This window comes from Ricinus communis, chromosome 1 (genome assembly GCF_019578655.1).
Source record: "Ricinus communis isolate WT05 ecotype wild-type chromosome 1, ASM1957865v1, whole genome shotgun sequence".
Lineage (NCBI taxonomy): Eukaryota > Viridiplantae > Streptophyta > Magnoliopsida > Malpighiales > Euphorbiaceae > Ricinus > Ricinus communis.
In genome coordinates, this window is record NC_063256.1 from 10,574,426 (window position 1) to 10,595,426 (window position 21,001).

General features: G+C 34.4%; 4 protein-coding genes across 5 annotated transcripts; all 4 read left to right on the forward strand.

Annotated features, from left to right (window-relative positions):
* The first annotated feature begins 2,523 nt into the window (after positions 1-2,523).
* LOC8263514 (UV-stimulated scaffold protein A homolog) lies at positions 2,524-5,575 on the forward strand. 2 transcript variants are annotated; one of them, XM_015721900.3, is made up of 3 exons: positions 2,524-2,831; positions 3,450-3,454; positions 3,563-5,575. In XM_015721900.3, exons 1-3 carry the CDS (start codon positions 2,655-2,657, stop codon positions 5,208-5,210), a joined length of 1,830 nt encoding a protein of 609 aa, XP_015577386.1. In that variant the 5' UTR covers positions 2,524-2,654; the 3' UTR covers positions 5,211-5,575. The 2 variants fall into 2 exon arrangements, with proteins under 2 accessions (XP_015577386.1, XP_002523338.1); XM_002523292.4 differs by having other exon boundaries at positions 3,450-5,575.
* An 894-nt stretch (positions 5,576-6,469) lies between these two features.
* Positions 6,470-10,069, forward strand: LOC8263515 (E3 ubiquitin-protein ligase SINAT3). Its single transcript, XM_002523293.4, has 3 exons — positions 6,470-7,322; positions 8,511-8,897; positions 9,418-10,069. The coding sequence occupies exons 1-3, from the start codon at positions 7,092-7,094 to the stop codon at positions 9,778-9,780; spliced, it is 981 nt and encodes a 326-aa protein (XP_002523339.1). The 5' UTR covers positions 6,470-7,091; the 3' UTR covers positions 9,781-10,069.
* A 1,648-nt stretch (positions 10,070-11,717) lies between these two features.
* LOC8263517 (E3 ubiquitin-protein ligase SINAT3) lies at positions 11,718-15,194 on the forward strand. The gene is made up of 3 exons (XM_002523295.4): positions 11,718-12,601; positions 13,831-14,217; positions 14,542-15,194. Exons 1-3 carry the CDS (start codon positions 12,371-12,373, stop codon positions 14,902-14,904), a joined length of 981 nt encoding a protein of 326 aa, XP_002523341.1. The 5' UTR covers positions 11,718-12,370; the 3' UTR covers positions 14,905-15,194.
* A 615-nt stretch (positions 15,195-15,809) lies between these two features.
* LOC8263519 lies at positions 15,810-20,927 on the forward strand. Its single transcript, XM_002523297.4, has 5 exons — positions 15,810-18,393; positions 18,636-19,267; positions 19,529-19,738; positions 20,003-20,223; positions 20,367-20,927. The coding sequence occupies exons 1-5, from the start codon at positions 16,104-16,106 to the stop codon at positions 20,407-20,409; spliced, it is 3,396 nt and encodes a 1,131-aa protein (XP_002523343.3). The 5' UTR covers positions 15,810-16,103; the 3' UTR covers positions 20,410-20,927.
* The last annotated feature ends 74 nt before the right edge of the window (positions 20,928-21,001 follow it).

Here is a 21,001-nt window from a genome sequence, read left to right on the forward strand (position 1 = left end):
AATTATATTTTAATATTATATTAATTAATAAATAGTTTTATAATCGGATAATAATATTAAATCTATTCTAAAAAAAGCATATTAATTATATTTTAATATTATATTAACTAATAAATTATTTTTGTAATTAGATAATAATTTTAATAAAAAAAGTAATATTTTAAATTATATTTAATAATAAATTAAAATTTTAATTATATAATAAAATTATTAATTCTAAAAAATAGCAATATTAATTATACTGATATGTTAATTTATAATATTAAAATTAATTAATAAATAAATTTTATATTACTGCATTAATAAAATTTTAATTTTTTTAAAAATAAAAATATATAAAAATATTTAGTTTGTTATTATTTCTTAAAGCTCTACAAAGTAATATTAAATACTGAAAATTTTATTAGATTGTATCTATTAACTTGATTTTATAATCAAAATAATAATAACCGCCGTGCAACATATAATTAAGCGACTAGCTATACTTTAAATATGATTTTTTTATTATAATTCATCTTTTTATTTTATATTATCTTATTATTAATAATTTATGACTACATACTTTTTTTATCTTTTTATTTTTTAAATATATTTCATATTTCTTTTTAACTACAACATTAAATTTTAATTTTAATAATATGCTAGCATTTTAAAAAAAAAATTATATCCTATAATATTAATTAAAAGTAAAAGTAAAAATAAATAATTTTATGTTCCCAAACATAAACAAAATAAAACTAATTTTAATTTTAATTTGTTTCTTCTTTTCTAATTTATTTTAAATAACATGCTAACATTTTTATAAGAAAGTACTATAAATTAATATTAGAGGAATTTCAATTAACATAACTAAAAATAAATATAGGAAAAAATAATTTTATCTAAAAGATAAAAATAAAAATAATTAAATTTTTTCTTCCTTTCTTGATTTTTTCCAACCAACAACATTATAATTTAAATCTATAAAATAATTTATAAGTTTATAAATTATTAATTATAAATTTATTAGTCACATGAGGTTCATAAATTATAATATAGAAGTTTATAAATTAAAGATAAGTTCATAGGACATATTCATTAGTAAAAATTAGGATAAAGTTTAAAAGAGAACCATGTGGTTTAATACTTTTACAATTGAGGAACATGAATTTTTTTCGTATAAAAAAAGTAACACGTGTTTTATTTTTTTAGTATTTTCTAGTTACGTTTAATGCATTTTTCATATTTTAGATTGTAAATATTAATAAAAATATAAATATTTGATAAAATAAGTATTTTTAATTAATTTAGCATCTAATTAGATATTTTGTTATCATTAAAATTTTTTAACTTTTTAAAATAAAATTTTAATATATTTATGAATTCTTTGATACCTTGTTAGATGTCATATATATTAAATACATGTAAAATTATGTAAAAAATAATAAAAATATAAATGTATATCTTAAAAATGCTAAAAAAATAAAACACATGGTATTCTTTTGATACAAAATATATCTCCGTTCATCGAGTGAAAAAAGTGTCAAACAACATAGTAATTTTTTGAACTTTACTCTAAAATTAAATACTTTATTAATTATAAACTAGAGATTTATCACTGTTAAGTTATAAATTTATTCGATGTATATCTGAAATTTATGGATTATAGTCCATATGTTTATAAATTAAAAAATAAAGTCATATGTTAAGAACAAGTTGAATAATAAGAAATTAACCAATATATACTTTATGTTTTATAAATATAATTCTAATAATATATAAATATATATTTTTTAAATAATAAATTTAAAATTTATGTTTAATAAATCACATATTAATGGCAGATTAATATATATTTTATAAATAATGATTAAAATATTAAATTTAATCAACTTTACATTAATAGCAAATATATATATATTTATAAGTAATGAAACTAAATTTTATATTTAGTTAACTTGATATTAATAATATATAAATATAAATTTTATAGTTACTATTAAATTATAATTATACGTAAAAATATTACAATATCATATATAATTATTTAAATGTAATAAAAATAAATTATTTATGTATCAAAATAAAATATGAGAATTTATTCATATAACTTGAATTATTAAATAGTCTATAATAATTATTTTAAGCAGTGAAGAGATTTTTAGCATATTAAAAAATATTTAAAATAATAAAAATATATAAGTAAAATTAGATGACACAAAAAATATGTAAAAAGAGAAAAAAATAATTAATATATTTAAATATAATAATCAACTACAAGAATTGCAAACAGATTCATGGTCGTAATTTCGTAAGAAGAAAAAACAGACACATGTTTTGATTAAATTATGTAGTCTTAAGTTTTTTGCTAAGATTGATTGGCACCAGTAAATGCCACGTGAATCTGGATTCGGCATATAATTGGGCTCTTTCGGATAACACAATCTAATGTCGTAAACATGTAAATTAATTAAATACCAAGGGGTATTAGAGTCAGTTTAAAAGTTTATAACTACCAACTGGCAACCGCCTTTAATCCCTAATAACTTTGACTAAAACAAAACATTTAGTGAAGGGATATACGTGTCTAATAAGTAAGAATGCTTTTGAAATTTACCTGATTTTATTAATTTGTCTAATAATTCTCCCACGCTGTTTGATCCAATTGACCAAAAATGGAAGAGAATGGACGGAAAGTGAGGGCGTTGATAGAGAAGGCCACCAATTCGACGGCGGCGGAGGTGGACCCGCGCCTCCTCAAGGCAATCAAAACGATTGTCCGATATTCTGATTCGGAGCTCCGAATCGCCGCTCAAGCTTTGATGGATCTCATGAAACGCGACCACTCTCAGGTTCCTCATTTTATCATGATATAATTGCTTTTTTTTTTTTTTTTTTTTTTCATTTGGCGCAATTATATATTGTTTTAGGTTTCTCTGCTTTATTTTTTCCCTCATTTTTCATTTTTTTTTTTTTGTTTTTAAATTACTTGTAGCTGTAATTGAACAAAATGAAGCATTCTAGGGTTTTATTGTTTTACTATCTTTTATGTAATTGTAGTCAAGTTGATTCTTCGATTATAGCTTCAAGTTGATAAGTTCTTAATGCGATATTCAATGCTTCATGGAGCATGATTGGTGCCTTGTTAAATCCCCTTTAGAGTGAGTATTAAGAAACAGAAAAGTAATTGTTTATGTTTGTTATGCAACCTCAAGAGTTTGTTTGGAAAGCTGAAAAGTTCAAGAATTCAATTCAGTTAGTTCTATTTTGTCATCTCTCATGTTTAGAAAGCTTGTAACTGTTGAAATTCAATTATTTAAACTATATAAGAAAGGTTTATTTTTTTATTTTTTTGAAAGAAATGAAATCAAGCCAAATATCACATGATTTTGCAAGAACTGAATTTAATTGAGCCCGTGTATGTATATTTTCCAAACAAGGCCTAAATACCTGAATAAATTGTTTTCCAGGTCAGGTATCTCACACTTCTCATAATTGATCAACTTTTTATGCGATCAAAGCTCTTTAGGATCCTTATTGTTAAGAATTTGGATCAGCTGTTGACTTTAAGTGTTGGGTTTAGGAAGAATTTGCCACTTCCTGCTCCGCCAGCTGTTGCATGTGTTCTGCGTTCAAAGGCGATTGAATTCTTGGAGAAATGGAATTCTTCATTTGGGATTCATTATAGACAAATTAGGTTGGGTTTTGACTACCTTAAAAACACTCTCAGGTTCCAGTTTCCTAATATTCAGGCAAATGCAGCGCGACTTCAGCAGGAGAGAAAGGAAAGAGAGATGAGGTCAAAAGAGATTCTGCAGAATAAGTTTGAAAAGCTGAAGGAAAATCTTTCTTTAATTAAGAAAGAGATACTGTCAACTATAGATGAGCTAGGAGAGTGTTTAGAAATTGTTCGCTCTGAAAGGCAAAGTATGCCACTTGGACCTTTAGATGATGATGAAGATTTTGAAGAGTTCCGTCCTTCAGAATTAAGGCAGATTCGTCTTGATTCATTAAGAGAAGGTGAGAAGATTCATGAAAACACTGAGAACAAAGTGGTCTTTGATGCATTGAGGGAGTTGTATAAGCTTTTAGTGACGAAGCATCTAGTATCAGTCCAAGAGTGGATATCTGTTCTTATAAGGGTTGAACTAGCAGATAATAGAAGTAGAGATTCTATCCTGAAGGAGTTCATTGATATCCAAAAGCGTCTCCAATCTGTGAAGAAGAAATGTATAGATTTAGGTTGTGTACTTCCAGACACTACGAAGCATGAAAAAGAAGAGGAAGAAGATATTTGGGAGGAGGGTAAAATTGTATTAACTGAAACTGAGAGTTCTGGTGGTGTACCCAATAAGCTAATTGGAAATTCTTCCACTTCTGGAGAGGTGAAAAATAAAGCTCCTGCAAGCAGTGAAGAGGAGGCAAAATGCAATGCATCACAAGATCGTGAACAGGCTGGAACTCATTCAAGCTCACTCCGAAGTAATCTCTTAGCTGAAGCTCCAGTTGTAAAGTGGGGCTCTTTCCTTGATAATTGGGGTTCAATTACGGATATTCCAGCCAACCAAAGGGGCTTGGAGCTTGAAAGTCACTGGGGTAGGGTAGACCATGATGCAGTTATTCCAGCAGAGAAAATTGCAGAGCTCAACATTCGTGCGACTGTTTACCAAGAAGAGCAAGTAGAAATACAACCATGCCATGCTCCGCTGCGCAAAGGTGGACTTTGTCAGAGAAGAGATTTGAGAGTTTGCCCTTTTCATGGACCCATCATACCCAGAGACGATGAAGGAAATCCTATTAACCAGAGCACTTCAACCGATGATACAGCAGACAATTCAGAGTTAGTAGAGCAATTAGCAAAACAAGCTGTGAAGAATATTCGGGATAGAGATAATGAAGAAGCTCAGAAAAGAAAAATGGATAAGCAGTTGCAGAAGCGTGCTAAGCTTGCAAAGATTCGGGAACATAATGAAGCACTTCTAAGGGATGCTGCCTTGGCTTCCACTTCAAATTCTGCATTTGTTGGGGACGATTTCGAGGCAACCACTGGGGAGAGTTTATCTGCAAGAAACAAAAAAGAAAGCCTTGCATCTATGCTACGTAAGAAAGAAACCACAAAAGATCGGTTAGCTCAGCGACTTTTGAATTCCCGAACAAGAGATGCAACAATAAGGCAGGTTACACTTGGCGAAGATGCAAACTACAGAGAAGCATTTCCAAATCAATGGTAGATGGTTCTCTTCTATATTTTCTGGGCTTTTGTAAAGGATGAGGTACATGAGCAGAATAGAGTAGCTGCTAGTGCTTGAACAGCTTCAATTTGGTGGAAACAAATCGTTGCATGTTGATCGCACAGCAACATTGCATGGTTCCAAAGTGCTTGCTGTGAATATTGTATGAAGTCAGATATCTTACTGGGTGCACCATTAAGGCTTCTGGGATAGATAAAGAAGAGTGCTTGCTTTGTTGGCTAGTTCTCAATTGATGCGAGGCTTTTTACTTTATCCCTCTCACAGTTTTGTAACATACCACTGGACATAGTAACGAGTTGTAACATTGGAAATAAATAAATCTACAAGGGTTTCAAACCGTGTAACTCTGCTATATTTGGCCATATCGATGCCACATAAAAATAATAAAGAGTATTTCACATTGCAGGAATTGATTTGCGTCTCAGCTTTGGTGCAGGAAAATGTTTCCAACATCAGAGTCAACGGCCCAGTACCTAACAGTTAGAAACTGAGGTGTGGAAGCCTGGAAGGAAGAAACTAAAGTCTTTAGACTCGATGTTCCAGGACACAGGAGTCAAATAATATGTTGGAACCACTATTTGATTAGTTACTTATGGAACAATGGATGAATCTTAAGTCGTTAGTGGAGTAGGTAACATTACTTCTTAAGCTAGACGAAAAAAGTGGTAAAAAAGTGACATTAGAATCCTTTTATTCTAATAATAGTTCTTTCATCTTGAAGCAACGTTGAAACCAAGCTATGTTTTTATGCCATTATCATCCCCAAATCTTCTTCCAGACTATAATATCAGAAAGTGCACGAGCAAAGACTCCAAGTGATTATTATTATTATTATTTGGCACCAGGTAGCTAAAGATAAATGGTGCTGTGTTGGATTTGTAATGATCACGAAACGACAATGCCAAACAAGAAATCTTAGGACAAATGCCAGTTGTAAGCCGACACCCCCAAGTTACATGTTAAAATGGCACTGAAACACCTAAGAACTGAAGTGGCTTTGGAGCTGTTAGAACTAATGGTTGCACTTAACTGTTGGTGCAACAGGTGATTGGGGTTCAAACAGGAGATAATAAGAATTTCAACATATATCTGTATGCAGTTCTCTTAATCATAACACTCCAAATTAAAGATTTATAATAACATATTTATGATTTCTCTAGTTGCTTATATCTATCTACACTAAAGATCGAGCATGTATAAGTAGCCATTAGGCTAGTAGCTTAGAACTCAATCATCTTTAATCAAAAGAAATGGGCTGGATAGTAATGGTCTTATGTTTTCTTTTCTTGTAAAGAAATAGATATGGAGGATAACAAGAGGCGGTAACAGCTAGCCACCGGCAGCAATGTTATAATAATAATTCAGAATTTTCATTATTTAACTGATTCACACACAATTATAACAGTTACCTTTTTAATTATTCCACCTAATCTAATTTTCCTCTTTCCTTCTTTTCTCTTTCTCTTTCTCTTCGAACCCTATGATGTTGATTAGCTGACTCTATCAATGTCCACCTTGATTTTTTCCATCTTCCCTTCCCTCGCCTGTTAAGAAAGGCACCTCTTTTTTCATAAAATCAAATCTTAGACATACAGATTCCATCACACACATACACTCTCTCTGTTTGCAATTTCTGGTTTTTTTTTTTTTTAATGACCGTCTTTTACTTCTTCCAGAATTTCCACCTTATATCCCAATTATAATTAAAGAAAAGGAATCACACCCATCAAAGAAAAGACACCCTTTTGTTTGAAACTCTTATTTCAACAATGAAGAAAACAAAATTTTGAATACCCGTTTGTGAATAAGCCTCAAGTTTGGGCAAAAGAACATCGCATCTTTTTCTTTGTTGTTTTATGAATGGACATAGATAGCATTGAAAGTGTTCCATCCTCAGATTTGATAGATGAGGATGAGATCCATCACCACATCCATCAATTCCCTGCAGTCCCAAAGGCTCAAATCAATATCAACAACACCAATAACAACAGCAATGGTAATAGTGTTTCTTCAGCAATTCAATCCATCAGTGTCCATGAGCTTCTTGAATGTCCTGTTTGTACCAATTCTATGTACCCTCCCATTCATCAGGTTTGTCCTTTTTCCCAATTTGGTTTTATGGGAATTTTTTTTCGATCCATTTGCTGCTTTTTTTTGGGGGATGCTTATTTGTTGCGTTGTTATGAGTTGTGAAAGTTTGACCGCAAGTCCTTTCCTTTTATGTTATTATTTTAAAAAGAAGAGTTAAGGATTTAAGAGCCTTTAATTGAACTCGTGAAGATTCTTTTATTGCTCAATTGGTTGATCAGACGGAGTTAGGGTAAATTTCTGTGCCTTTATGTGTTAGAAGATATTTGAATTTTGAATTGTGATGATTTTGATTTATCAATATGGTTTGCTATTTTCACTTATGGGAAAGACTAGCAGAACTTTGGTGCAAGTATGTACATTTTTTGTGGTTCACTGTCACTGATTGTACAACATGCCATTTCAGTGTCAGTCATAGGGAGTTGGTACTAATTTGATCTTATCCTTGTATAGATGGAGTCTTCTGTTTCTTTCTAGAAGTGATTAAGAAGTAGCATGCATGGGCATTTTAATTGGCATTCCGAAGTTGGGGAACACGTTCCTCTACCACTTCCCTTTCCAGAACAACCATCCAAAGGAAGGAAAGTCGGTTGTGGCTCATTGCTTTTGTCCTCCGATTGATTCTCATTTATCTCTTGATGGCATTTTCCATGAGTCATAGGGCATCATGTACTTTAAGTTAGGATGTGAATTGTAGAGTTGCTAAGATTGATAATTTGGTACAGTGCAAGGTTGTGTGGCTTGTTGGTTATACTGCATTACAGAAGAGTAAGTTTCCTTCTGCAGAATCCTGACGAACATGGTTTCCTCACATCATTGTATGAATCAACCAATGACTATATGCACGCCTCAGATTGTGCTGAGATTTAATTGAACATTAGGACAACTAGTAATGTTGTGGAGGGAAGTTCAGAAGACTTCTAAAATGAGACTTAAAGAGTATAACTTAATATCAGAATCTGGTGGGTTTTTTATTAGGCAGATGCCCTAGGCACTTCTGATTCCCTCATATTGGCAGGATTTCTCCATTTCACATGATAAGAGTGCTATTTTTGCTTACAGACGTCATTGAGTGGGAGTAACAGTTTTATTGTCCTTAATCGCTGTTAATAATCATTTAGCTTGCTGTTTCATCAGTTTTTAGCTTGAAGATTTGAACTGATGCAATTAGCAAAACTTTTTTCAATGCAGTGCCATAATGGACATACACTTTGTTCAACATGTAAAACAAGGGTCCACAACCGCTGTCCAACTTGTAGGCAAGAGCTCGGTGATATTAGATGTTTAGCATTGGAAAAAGTGGCTGAATCACTTGAACTTCCTTGCAAATACATGTCACTTGGATGCCCAGAGATTTTTCCTTACTACAGTAAGCTCAAGCATGAGGCCCTTTGTAACTTCAGGCCATACAACTGTCCATACGCTGGATCTGAGTGTGCTGTTGTAGGCGATATCCCTTTCCTTGTTGCTCATCTGAGGGATGACCACAAAGTAGACATGCATTCTGGATGCACTTTCAACCATCGTTACGTCAAGTCTAATCCCCGTGAAGTAGAAAATGCAACATGGATGTTAACTGTGAGTGTTTGTTTTATTTTAATCTAATTTGTAAACAAAGAAAAGTTTGTCTAATTAACTTTTGTCTGGATAGGACATAATAATAATAATAATTAATTATTATTATGAGGGATGACCACATAATAATAACAAAGTTTGTCTCTTTGTTGGGTTGATGGTCATTATTATAATTCATGGAACATGATCTGGCCTTTTTCTCATCAACAAGAGAATCCATCTTTTGACATTTGTAAGGAACTCTGAATTCCTTTTCCTGGTAGTTATCTGCCTTGTTTGGCATAGGGAGCTGCTTGCCTGTAGGGATTTAGCTCGATGGTCAAACTGTTGTGGGATATACCTTTCTAGCAAGAAAAGGGATTGTGCAACTGTGAATATTTAATGCTTATGTTGCCAGCACGTATTAATTTTAAGAGTTCGTCAAAATTCTTCATGTGTTTTTTGCTTTTGTCTTGTAATGGTTGTTGTGGACAACTTTTTTGCTGTTCTGACCTTTGAATGTGGTTGCACGGACCATATGTAGGTTTTCCATTGTTTTGGTCAGTACTTCTGTCTGCATTTTGAAGCTTTCCAGTTAGGGATGGCACCTGTTTATATGGCATTCCTTCGTTTCATGGGTGACGAGACAGACGCCCGTAATTACAGCTATAGCCTGGAGGTTGGGGGAAATGGCCGGAAACTAATTTGGGAAGGGACCCCCCGAAGTATTAGAGATAGCCACAGGAAAGTTAGGGATAGCCATGATGGTCTCATTATTCAGAGGAACATGGCACTTTTCTTCTCAGGAGGTGATAGGAAAGAGTTGAAGCTTCGAGTGACAGGACGGATATGGAAAGAACAGCAGAACCAAGAAGGTGGAGCATGCATACCCAATCTCTGCAGTTAGCGTTTTCCCATTCTCACTCTCACTCACTTCTCCCCTTCTTTGCTGCCTCTTTTGTAATATTAGTATTTTCGGATAATCTTCAAGCATTCATATGTATGTATCCTATTCCTGGAGGCCTAAGCTTTACAAATTGTCAATAACCTACCAAAAGAAAAGGTTATTTCTGGCCGTCTTGAATCTTATCATTTTAGCAGCTGCGTCAATTATTATGGTGTGCTTCATATTGTAATTATCCTGTTTTGGATGCATATTGAAGTTACTGCTATAAATATCCAAATCATTTTTTTTATCTCCCATCGGACATACTTTTCACAGAATGCTTATGTTAGTACTAATACGGAGTATTCTGGTTCAGCTGGCTTGTATGCTCCTGTCGGTTTGCTCTGATCAGAAAGTCCATCCCTGAGATTATGCAAACCAAGGATTGAACTGCAACACTCGTTTTTGATGGAAACCATCTTGTTATTGACATCATGGATGTGATAGTACTGATAATAATAACAAACTGCAAACTGACGAATGAAGTGGTTCTCTGCCATAGCCTGGAGGATGGGGATATTTTTAACTTCTAGGGGTTAGATCTTTTTCTTCGTTTGACAGATAAAGGGTTGTTTGTTTTTTCGGGTTCCAGTGCTTATGGGAATGAGTTCTGATTGATGATGCTTGTGGGTCCTCGTCAATGCCGTGCGCAGATAATGGTAGAATGGAGATGGAGGTCTGATTAGAAGGCTAAGCACTTAGAAAACCGTACAAAAGCACCAAAAGTATAGGAAAATTGATTGTATTTGATCCCACACGGCTAAAGCATTCCAATTAAAATTCTTCCTCTCATTTTAGAGACCAAGAACCCAGAAGACAAAGATTGAAGTTTGATTTGTACAGTTGTATCCACTTGACAAAAAATAGTCCCTGTGTTTTTCTTCTTTTGCTTTTATTTTTTAACCTATATATTAGACTAGTCTTAAAACTTTCAAATTTTGCATAATAATAATAATAATAATAATAATAATAATGAAATTAATTTTTTTTTAATTAAATACTCACTGCGATTGCTTTTAGTAAAAGGATTTTGGATTAAAGTTATTACTTCTGCACTGACTATTCATCAATCATCATTTCTGCTAGTGGTTGAACAGTTTCAATTTGATGGAAACATACGAATGGCTGCATGATCTCATAGAAAATTGCACGCTTCCAAAGATAGGCTGCACTTCATTGAAACTCAGGTCACAATTACATAATACACCGTTTTGCAGCCACATAATCTGTGAGTATTTATATAAACTCATCAGCAAGGGCTTGTTTGGCTAGCTTATGAGCCACCCAGTTAATATTTCTTCTCACAAAACTAAACTCAACCTTCTCAAAACATTTTAACCACCTCTATTGCATCCTCAACAATAACAGCAATTCCAAAAGATGGTAAGGACACGCCATTAACAGCCTCCACTACTATAGTCATTGGATTTAGGAAAAAAGATGCTCCTTGTCTTTATCTAATTTTGAAATTTAAATGTATTTTTTATTATAATTTGGCATCATGGATTACTTGTTGTGGGCGAACTTTTTACATAATATGGTGTTATATATATAGTTTTTATTAATATTAAATTTTCTTTTTTATGTTAATATATTAAATAGATTGTATCATTTATTTAATAGATTAAGTTGATTATATTTGATTTATAATCCGTATATTTTCTATTTAAATTAATATATTATGTGTATCGTGTTTTTACTATTTATCAAATATTTATATTGTATTAAAATAAAAATACATTAGCATAATTAATTAATTCATGATTCAGGAACACTTATTGACACTCCAAAACTCTAACCTATAAGCAGCCATTAGGGTAGTAGCTATCTCTAAAAATTAAAACAAGTGGGTTAGATAGTCTAATAATAACTGGCACCCATTACAACCAAGGGTGTAGCGTTAAATGTATGACTGGTCGATGGTCTTGTTTTTTTGCTTGCGAAGCAATAGATGATATGGAGGAAAATAAGCGGCGGTAACGAGCTAACCACCGGCAGCAATGTTAAAATAATAATTCAGAGTTCTTATTCTTTAACTGATTCACAAACAATTACAACAGTTACCTTTTAATTATTCCACCTAATCTAATTTCCCCTTAACCCTTTCTTTCTTTCTTTCTTCTATCTCTTTTTCTTCGAACCCTATGGTGTTGATCAACTGATTCTCTCAATGTCCACCCTGATTCTTTTCATCTTCTCTTCCCTCGCCTATTAAGAAAGGCACCTCTTTTTTTTTTTTTTTTTTCTTTCATAAAATCAAATCTTATACATACAAATTCCACCACACGCACACGCTCTCTCTGTTTCCAATTTCTGTTTCTTTTCCTTCTTTTTTTTTTTTTTCAAAATTTCCTTCTTTACTTCTTCCAAAAATTCCACTTTATATCCCAGTTATAATAAAGAAGGAATCACACCCATCAAAGAAAAGACACCCTTTTGTTTGAAACTCTTGTTTCAAGAATGAAGAAAACAAAATTTTGAATACCCATTTGCGAATAAAGCCTAATTTTTGGGCAAAAAAAATTGCATATTTGTCTTTGTTGTTTTATGAATGGACATAGATAGCATTGAAAGTGTTCCATCCCCAGATTTGATAGATGAGGATGAGATCCATCACCATATCCATCAATTCCCTGCAGTCCCAAAGGCTCAAATCAATATCAACAACACCAATAACAACAGCAATGGTAATAGTGTTTCTTCAGCAATTCAATCCATCAGTGTCCATGAGCTTCTTGAATGTCCTGTTTGTACCAATTCTATGTACCCTCCCATTCATCAGGTTTGTCCTTTTCCCCAATTTGGTTTATGAGAATTTTTTTCCCGATCCATTTGTTGCTTTTTGTTGGGGGATGCTTAATTTGTTTCGTTATGACTTGTGAAAGATTGACGCGAGTCCTTTCCTTTTATGTATTTTCTTTTAAAAGAAGAGTTAAACTCGTGAAGATTTTTTTATTGCTCGATTGGTTGATCAGATGGAATTAGGGTAAATTCCTAGGGCTTTTATGTTTTAGAGGATCTTTGAATTTGTAATTGTGATGATTTTGATTTATCAATATGGTTTGCTATTTTGACTTATATGAGAAAGATAAGCAGAAATTTTGGTGCAAGCAAGTATATACAATTTTTGTGGTTCACTGCCACTGATTGTACAACATGCCATTTTAGTGTCAGTCATAGGGAATTGGTACTAATTTAATCTTATCTAGTTGTAGCCTTCTGTTCCAACAATGAAAAATCTGTATAAACCTTCTAGAAATTATCAACAATTAGCATGCATGGGCTCTTTAACTGGCATTTGGAAGTTGGGGAACATGTTGCCCTCCCACTTTCCTTTCCAGAACAACCATCCAAAGGAAGGAAAGTCGGTTGTGGCTCATTGCTTTTGTCCTCCCATTGATTCTCATTTACTTCTTGATGGCATGTTCCATGAGTCACAGGGTGCCATTTGTCTGCATCACGCACTTCGAATTAGGATGTGAATTGTAGAGTTGCTAAGATTGATAATTTGGTACAGTGCAAGGTTGTGATCGTTGCTTGTTGGTTATACTGCAATACAGAAGAATAAGTTTCCATCTACAGAATCTTGAAGAACTAAGTAGTGATGGTTTCCTAGCATCATTGTGTGAACCAAGTGATGACAATATGCACGTGTCAGATCATGATGAGTTTTTTTAATTGAAAACTATTACAACTAGTAAAGATATGGAGGGAAGTTCAGAGTCAAGACTTGAAACATGAGACTAGAACAATATAGACTTAGTATCAGAATCTGGTGGGTTTTGGATTCAGCAGATGCCATAGGAACTTCCATCTCCCTCATATTAGCAGGATTTTCTCTGTTTTCACATGATAAGAGTACCATTTTTGCTTACAGACGTCATTGAGTAGGAATCACAGCTTTTATTGTCGTTAATCACTGTTATAACTGTTTAGCTAGCTGTTCAAAATTTCATCAATTTAGCCAGAAGATTTAAATTGATGCCATTAGCAAATTGTTTTCTAATGCAGTGCCATAATGGACATACACTTTGTTCAACTTGTAAAACAAGGGTCCACAACCGCTGTCCAACTTGTAGGCAAGAGCTCGGCGATATTAGATGTCTAGCATTGGAAAAAGTGGCTGAATCACTTGAACTTCCTTGCAAATATATGTCACTTGGATGCCCAGAGATTTTTCCTTACTACAGTAAGCTCAAACATGAGGCCCTTTGTAACTTCAGGCCATACAACTGTCCATACGCTGGATCTGAGTGTGCTGTTGTTGGCGACATCCCATTCCTTGTTGCTCATCTGAGAGATGACCACAAAGTAGACATGCATTCTGGATGCACTTTCAACCATCGTTACGTCAAGTCTAATCCCCGTGAAGTAGAGAATGCAACGTGGATGTTGACTGTAAGTGTTTGTTTTGTTTTACTTTACTTGTAAGAATAAGAAAAGTTTGTCTAATTATGTTTGGATAGGACATAATAATAATTAACTCTTGATGCTTCTAAATAAGTACATTCTTCTCATGGTTGGGTTGATGGTCATTTTTATAATTCATGGAACATGATCTGGCCTTTTTTTTAAGAGTTCATGATATGATGCCAAGAAGTATTAATTTTAAGAGTTATTTAAAATTCTTTATGTGTTTTTCGGTTATAAACTGTAATGGGTGTTGCGGACAATTTCTTTGCTTTTCTGACCTTTGGATGTGGTCGCGTGGACCATATGTAGGTTTTCCATTGTTTTGGTCAGTACTTCTGTCTGCATTTTGAAGCTTTCCAGTTAGGAATGGCACCTGTTTATATGGCATTCCTTCGTTTCATGGGTGACGAGACAGATGCACGTAATTACAGCTACAGCCTGGAGGTTGGGGGTAATGGCCGGAAACTCATTTGGGAAGGAACCCCACGAAGTATTAGAGATAGCCACAGGAAAGTTAGGGATAGCCATGATGGTCTCATTATTCAGAGGAACATGGCCCTTTTCTTCTCAGGAGGTGATAGGAAAGAGTTAAAGCTTCGAGTGACAGGACGCATATGGAAAGAACAGCAGAACCAAGAAGGTGGGGCATGCATACCCAATCTCTGCAGTTAGCGTTTTCCCATTCTCACTCTCACTCTCACTCACTTCTCCCCCTTCTTTGCTGCCCCTTTTGTAATATTAGCATTTGCGGATAATCTTCCAGCATCCATATGTATGTATCCTGGGGGCCTAAGCTTTACAAATTGTCAATAGCCTACCAAGAAGAAAGGTTATTTCTAGCTGTCTTGAATTTTATCATTTTAGCAGCTGCGTGGTGTGCTTCATATTGTAATTATCCTGTTTTGGATGCATACTGAAGTTACTGCTATAAATAGCCAAATCGTTTCTTTTTTCGTATAGCACATATTTTCCACGGAATGCTTTATGCTAGTACTAATACGGAGTATCCTGGTTCAGCTACCTTGTATGCTCCTGTCGATTTTGTCTGACAGAAAGTCCATCCCCGAGATTATGTCAGGTAAGGATTGAACAGCTATGATATTTCATCATCGCAGCTTTAGTTTTCTGTTCCAAGGATTGTTATCTGTACTGCCCGACAGAATTGAATCTTGAGCACTTGTATCTATTTGATGGAAACAACTTGTTAATGACATCATGGATGTGAGAGTGGGGGGCTAGCAAAGGTACTTTCAGAAATTTATAAGCTGCAAAAGTATGTGTGCATTGGCTGTATTTGATTCCACACGGCTAAAGCATTCAAATTTTATACAGAATTGAAGTTTGATTTATACAGTTGTATGCACTTGTCACACAAAAATACTCCTTATTCGCTTTTTTTTTTTTTCTTGCCTTTATTAGTCTCAAACTTTCAAACAATAATAATAATAAATAATAAATAAAAATGAAATTCTAAAAAAATAATAAAAGCTCACTGCGATTGCTTTTAATAAAAGGATTTTGGATTGAAGTTGTTTCTTTTGCGCACAGTATTCATCACTCATCACTTTTACGATGAGAACTTTCCGTCAATAAAAATCTTAGCTTGCTATGACTAAAAGAATAATTTTAGAAAAAGAAGAATCAATTTTTCGTGAAGAAATGCGAACGAAAAACGAGGTCGTTTGGGAGAGGTAACGAGACGTAAAGCTATGTCTGCCATTTTACTTTCTCCTTCCCACGTCGTTTTGGTGGCAAAGGTCGTAATGCAAAACCTCTTTGCTAAGGGGTTCAAATCCATGAACCTCTTTTCTCAATATAACGGAGTCTGCATATTTGCTCTTCTATAACCTTTGTTTATCTCCAGTGACATAATGGAGGAGCTTCTCAATCCTTCAGTTTCTAACAGACCTCTAATTATTCCACGCTATTCCTATTTTACTCGCAAATTCTCCATCAAAACTCGCAAAAGCAAAAGCCTCTGCAAATTTCACAATAATCCATTCACTTTTTCCTTCTCTACCACCACAAATGTGCGTCTCTCAGCTCATTTTGGAGGACCCACTAATCGCAGAAATTCCCTAAGGAAGAAGCTCATTGATGATCAACAGGTGCGTCAAAACAGTCCCGTTTCTCTTAATCCAAGCTCTGATTTTCAAAAATTGAATCTTTATACTCCAGAGAATTTAGACGTTAATAGTCTAGAAGAGAGTGATTCTAATTATGGGTTGGGTGCTGGTAAAAACTTATCGTGGAAAAGAAAATCGAAAAAACTGGGTGAATCAGTTATGTCAAGTAAGCTAGAGAGGTGGGTTGATGAGTATAATAAAGATATTTCTTATTGGGGTATAGGGTCTTCTCATATTTTCACTATATTTCATGATTTAGAAGGAAACGTTAAGCGGGTTTTAGTTGATGAAAATGAGATTCTAAAGAGAAGTCAAGTTGGGAAGCTGGAATCTGGGGATGTAAATGAAGTGAACTCCAAAATTTTGTATGCAAAGCGTTTGGCTAGTGAGATGGAGAGAGGAGGAAATGTTATTCCAAGGAATAGTTCAGTAGCCAAGTTTGTTGTTTCTAGTGAGGATTCTGGTTTTGTAAGAACTATTCGCGGTGTTATTCTTCAGCCCCAATTTATCCCAGTGGTTTTGGGATTTGGAAAAATTTCATTTTGTAGTTTTTTTGCAATTTGGGCACTGAAGAAGTTGTTTGCTTTTGGAAATAAGGATGAGCAGTTAACAGAATTGGAAAAGGAAATGATGAGGAGAAAGATAAAAGCTAGAAAGGAGAAAGATATACCAAAGAATGGTGAAGTGGAAGTTGTTCAAGAAACTTCTGAACTGTCAATGCCGCCCACTGAAAAACCCAAAATGGACAAGCAGGAACTGATGAGAAATATACTAGAAGCAAAGGCTAAAAAGGATAAGTTGCTGTTAGTGGGTTCTTCTGGTTCCCAAACTACCCATAGCATGGATTTTAATGAAAAAATTCAGAAAATTAGAGCAATGGCAAGGGAAGCTAGGGAAATTGAGTTTGGTGAACAACCAGTAGTTAATAATGATAGAGAAGAGAAACAGCCTGTGAATGAGGAATTGTCCAGTCAGATGGAAATGGTTGAAAAGCATACAGGGGAGGTTGCGAGTTTTGTAAGTAAAAGTGCCAGTGGAGAATCTGGTCAGAATAGGGATGTTAATGATACTCAAGGCCAAATATCTTTAGATGGAATAAAAGGTGACAATGTTGGATGTCTTCATGAGGTGTCTTTCGATAAGGGTAAGGTCATGCAATCTTCTGAAAATTCAAGGTTAGAAGTTTCAAAAGACATGCAAACAACAGCAAGTGGAGAAGTTAAGCTTTTTTCTGATCATCCTGATTGTGAATTGCACATGCCAAATGACAGGTCTACTACAGTAAGACGAAGGATTATACGGTCAGTTAAAGAAGCAAGGGAATTCCTGGCCAAGAAAGAGAACAAACATTCCAAGGAGCCTGGAGTTGATACCACAGAAAAAAGCACCATTGAATTAACTTTGCATAGTGATAAAGCATCTGGTTGTAAAACAAGCCAAAGAAAGAAAACAGATAGACAAGTTATTGAACCTGTTGCTTTGGGCAGAATGTCTGATCCTTTACCTGCCGCCGATATTCGCAAGGACTTAATACCGATTTCAACCATTAAAGACAATTCCAATAATACTGAGGAAGGATATGAGACGCAAGATGTTCAAAATTCACAGACACTCTTCAATGGTGACACTAATAGCAGCAGAGAGAGAAGACAATCTGATGAGACAGAAAACTGGATAGAGAAAAATTTTCATGAAGTGGAGCCCTTAATTAAGAAGATTGGGGAGGGAATAAGGGATAACTACAAGCTCGCAAGAGAAAAAGTAAATCAGGATACTCTTTTTGGTGTAGCAAATCTTGACTATAACCAAGATGATAGTGAATTTGAGTGGATGAAAGATGATGATCTCAAGGAAATAGTTTTTCAAGTCCGAGAAAATGAGTTGTCGGGGAGGGATCCATTTTATCTGATGGATGCTGAAGATAAACTTAAATTCTTCAAAGGTCTTGAGGAGAACGTTGAGAAAGAGAATGAAAAATTATTAAAAGTGCATGAATATCTTCATTCAAATATTGAAAATCTTGATTATGGTGCAGGTATTTGATTGCTTGATAACCATGTCATTTATTACTTGTATTGTCTTTTATTTTAGTCATATAGAGGCAAACATATGCTACTGTATCCAGTGGCCTCTCTCTCCTGATTTACTCTAAAAATTCAGTTATACTAGTTCTAAATGGGTTGCTTAAATAAGTGAATTGACATATTATAAAGAGCAATTTTATCTTTTCCTTTTCAATGAAATTGATGCTAATATTGTTTTCTGCTCATCCTTTAGACGGCATCAGCTTGTATGATCAACCAGAGAAATTTATACCACGCTGGAAGGGGCCTCCACTAGGAGAGAATCCAGAGTTCCTCAACAACTTCCAAAATCAACGGACAGGAATTGCTGGAAATGCTGACACTTCATACCTTGGGAAGGATGAACAGATTCAGAAATCAATAGAATCCACAGATGAGGATGCTGCCACTTCCTTGTCAGAGAGTGTTTTAGAGAAGAATTTACATAATAAGGATGCTAAACATTCCAAGACAATTATAGAAGGTAGTGATGGTTCTATCAAAGCTGGCAAAAAATCAGGTAAGGAGTTTTGGCAACACACAAAGAAATGGTCCCGTGGATTTTTGGAATCTTGTAATGCAGAGACAGACCCAGAAATTAAGTCCATCATGAAGGATATGGGAAAGGATTTGGATAGATGGATCACTGAAGAAGAAATACAGGAGGCAGCTGATCTAATGAAGAAATTGCCTGAGAGAAGTAAGGAGTTCATGGAGAAGAAAATGACCAAGATAAAAAGAGAAATGGAATTGTTTGGACCACAAGCTGTAGTGAGCAAGTACCGTGAGTATGCAGAAGAGAAAGAAGAAGATTACTTATGGTGGTTAGATCTTCCACATATACTGGTACGTAGATGTGCATATTTCCTCTTCCATGGTTGGCTGAAGCTTCTATCTGTAAACAAATCCTAGAGATACTGCATTGTTCCTTTTGATAATACTCTGAATTCTGATTAATATTTTCTCTTAAGAATACAGATTTGGTCAGATACCATGAATAGTATTTGACTCTTTTTGCCTTTGCCACATGGTCATAAGAGATCATGGTATGGTTTTCATATATGTGCCTAATAATAATAACTGAGCTAATTTTGTTGCTATGTCCAGTGCATTGAATTATACACAACTCAGAATGGGGAGCAAAAAATAGGATTTTATTCATTGGAGATGGGTGCTGATCTTGAATTAGAACCAAAACCATGTCATGTGATTGCTTTTGAGGATGCTGGTGATTGCAAAAACTTTTGTTACATTGTTCAAGCTCACATGGATATGCTCGGAAATGGCCATGCATTTGTTGTTCCAAGGCCTCCAAAGGTAGAGATACTGCTTCTTCTGATCAGCAGTTAACCAGGTTCTCAAGAGAATCTCTTATCATCCAAAGATGATTCATCCATCTGATTCGTTAGAGAAATCCATGTGAATTTTTGCTGTATTAAGAAATTGTTCAACTGAACTGGAGCCAACAGATTGCTATTTCCTAGCATATATATATATATATATATATATATGTATATATATATGCACTTTGTTTGGGTGGTATCTTGTTCTGCTAACTGTTATGTTCTTGATCATTGATAGGACGCCTTTCGGGATGCCAAAGCAAGTGGATTTGGTGTTACTGTTATAAGGAAAAGAGAGCTAGAGCTGAATGTAGACCAAACTCTGGAAGAGGTGGAGGAACAAATCGCGGAGATCGGGAGCAAGATGTACCATGACGAGCTCATGCGGGAGCGTTCTATTGATATAAGTGCACTGATGAAGGGTGTTTTTGGTTTCAGGAGTCGACCTGCCAGTAGAAGGTATTTTTTAACTCTGGTTTGGTTTGCATGGCAGGCATAACCTAAAAAACAGAGGGATAAGGGTGGACAAGAACGGTCTGTTGTATTAATTCCTGCGATTGCAAAATACGCATCTAATATTTTGCTGATTGTTTTATTTTCAGAAAAAAGTCCAGGCGGACACTAATGGAGCCTGGGAAGAAATGAAGATGATGTGTGCTTCTTGACTGAGCTTGAGCAAGGGGTAACGATTGTTGACCATGCAAGAAGGCGAGGCCTTTAAAAGGTCTCCCAAACGGGTTGGTCTTACAACAGCCAATCAGACACAGGAGCAGAAGAAAAGATATGCCTGCCTGATATTGAGCTCTTACCGTTGCATTGTGTTCTATGATTTATGATGCCTGTTTCTGCTGGGGAGGATGATTAAAGTGTGGCTGGAGCTCCTATATCTTACCAATTCTACTAGTCCAATCAACTTAAAAAGGACCATTTTGGTGTTGATTCTCCAAGCCAGCATGACTAGTACCGTGAGGGGGACTCCTTCACTTCAACAACTTTTATCAAGAGTAGATTATAGTACCCATCCTTGAAAAGTCCAAAACGAGCACCTGTTTAGGTTAAGTCAGTTCATCACGTAGAATTATGGATTATGCAACAATATTATAGTGACATTATCTATCAAATGCAATAGTGATACTGATCAATAAATGACTGCCATTGATTAATCATGATGAAAAATTATTCAATATGAATGTAAAACATCACAAATAATGTTATATGTTAGAAAGTATAATCGGGT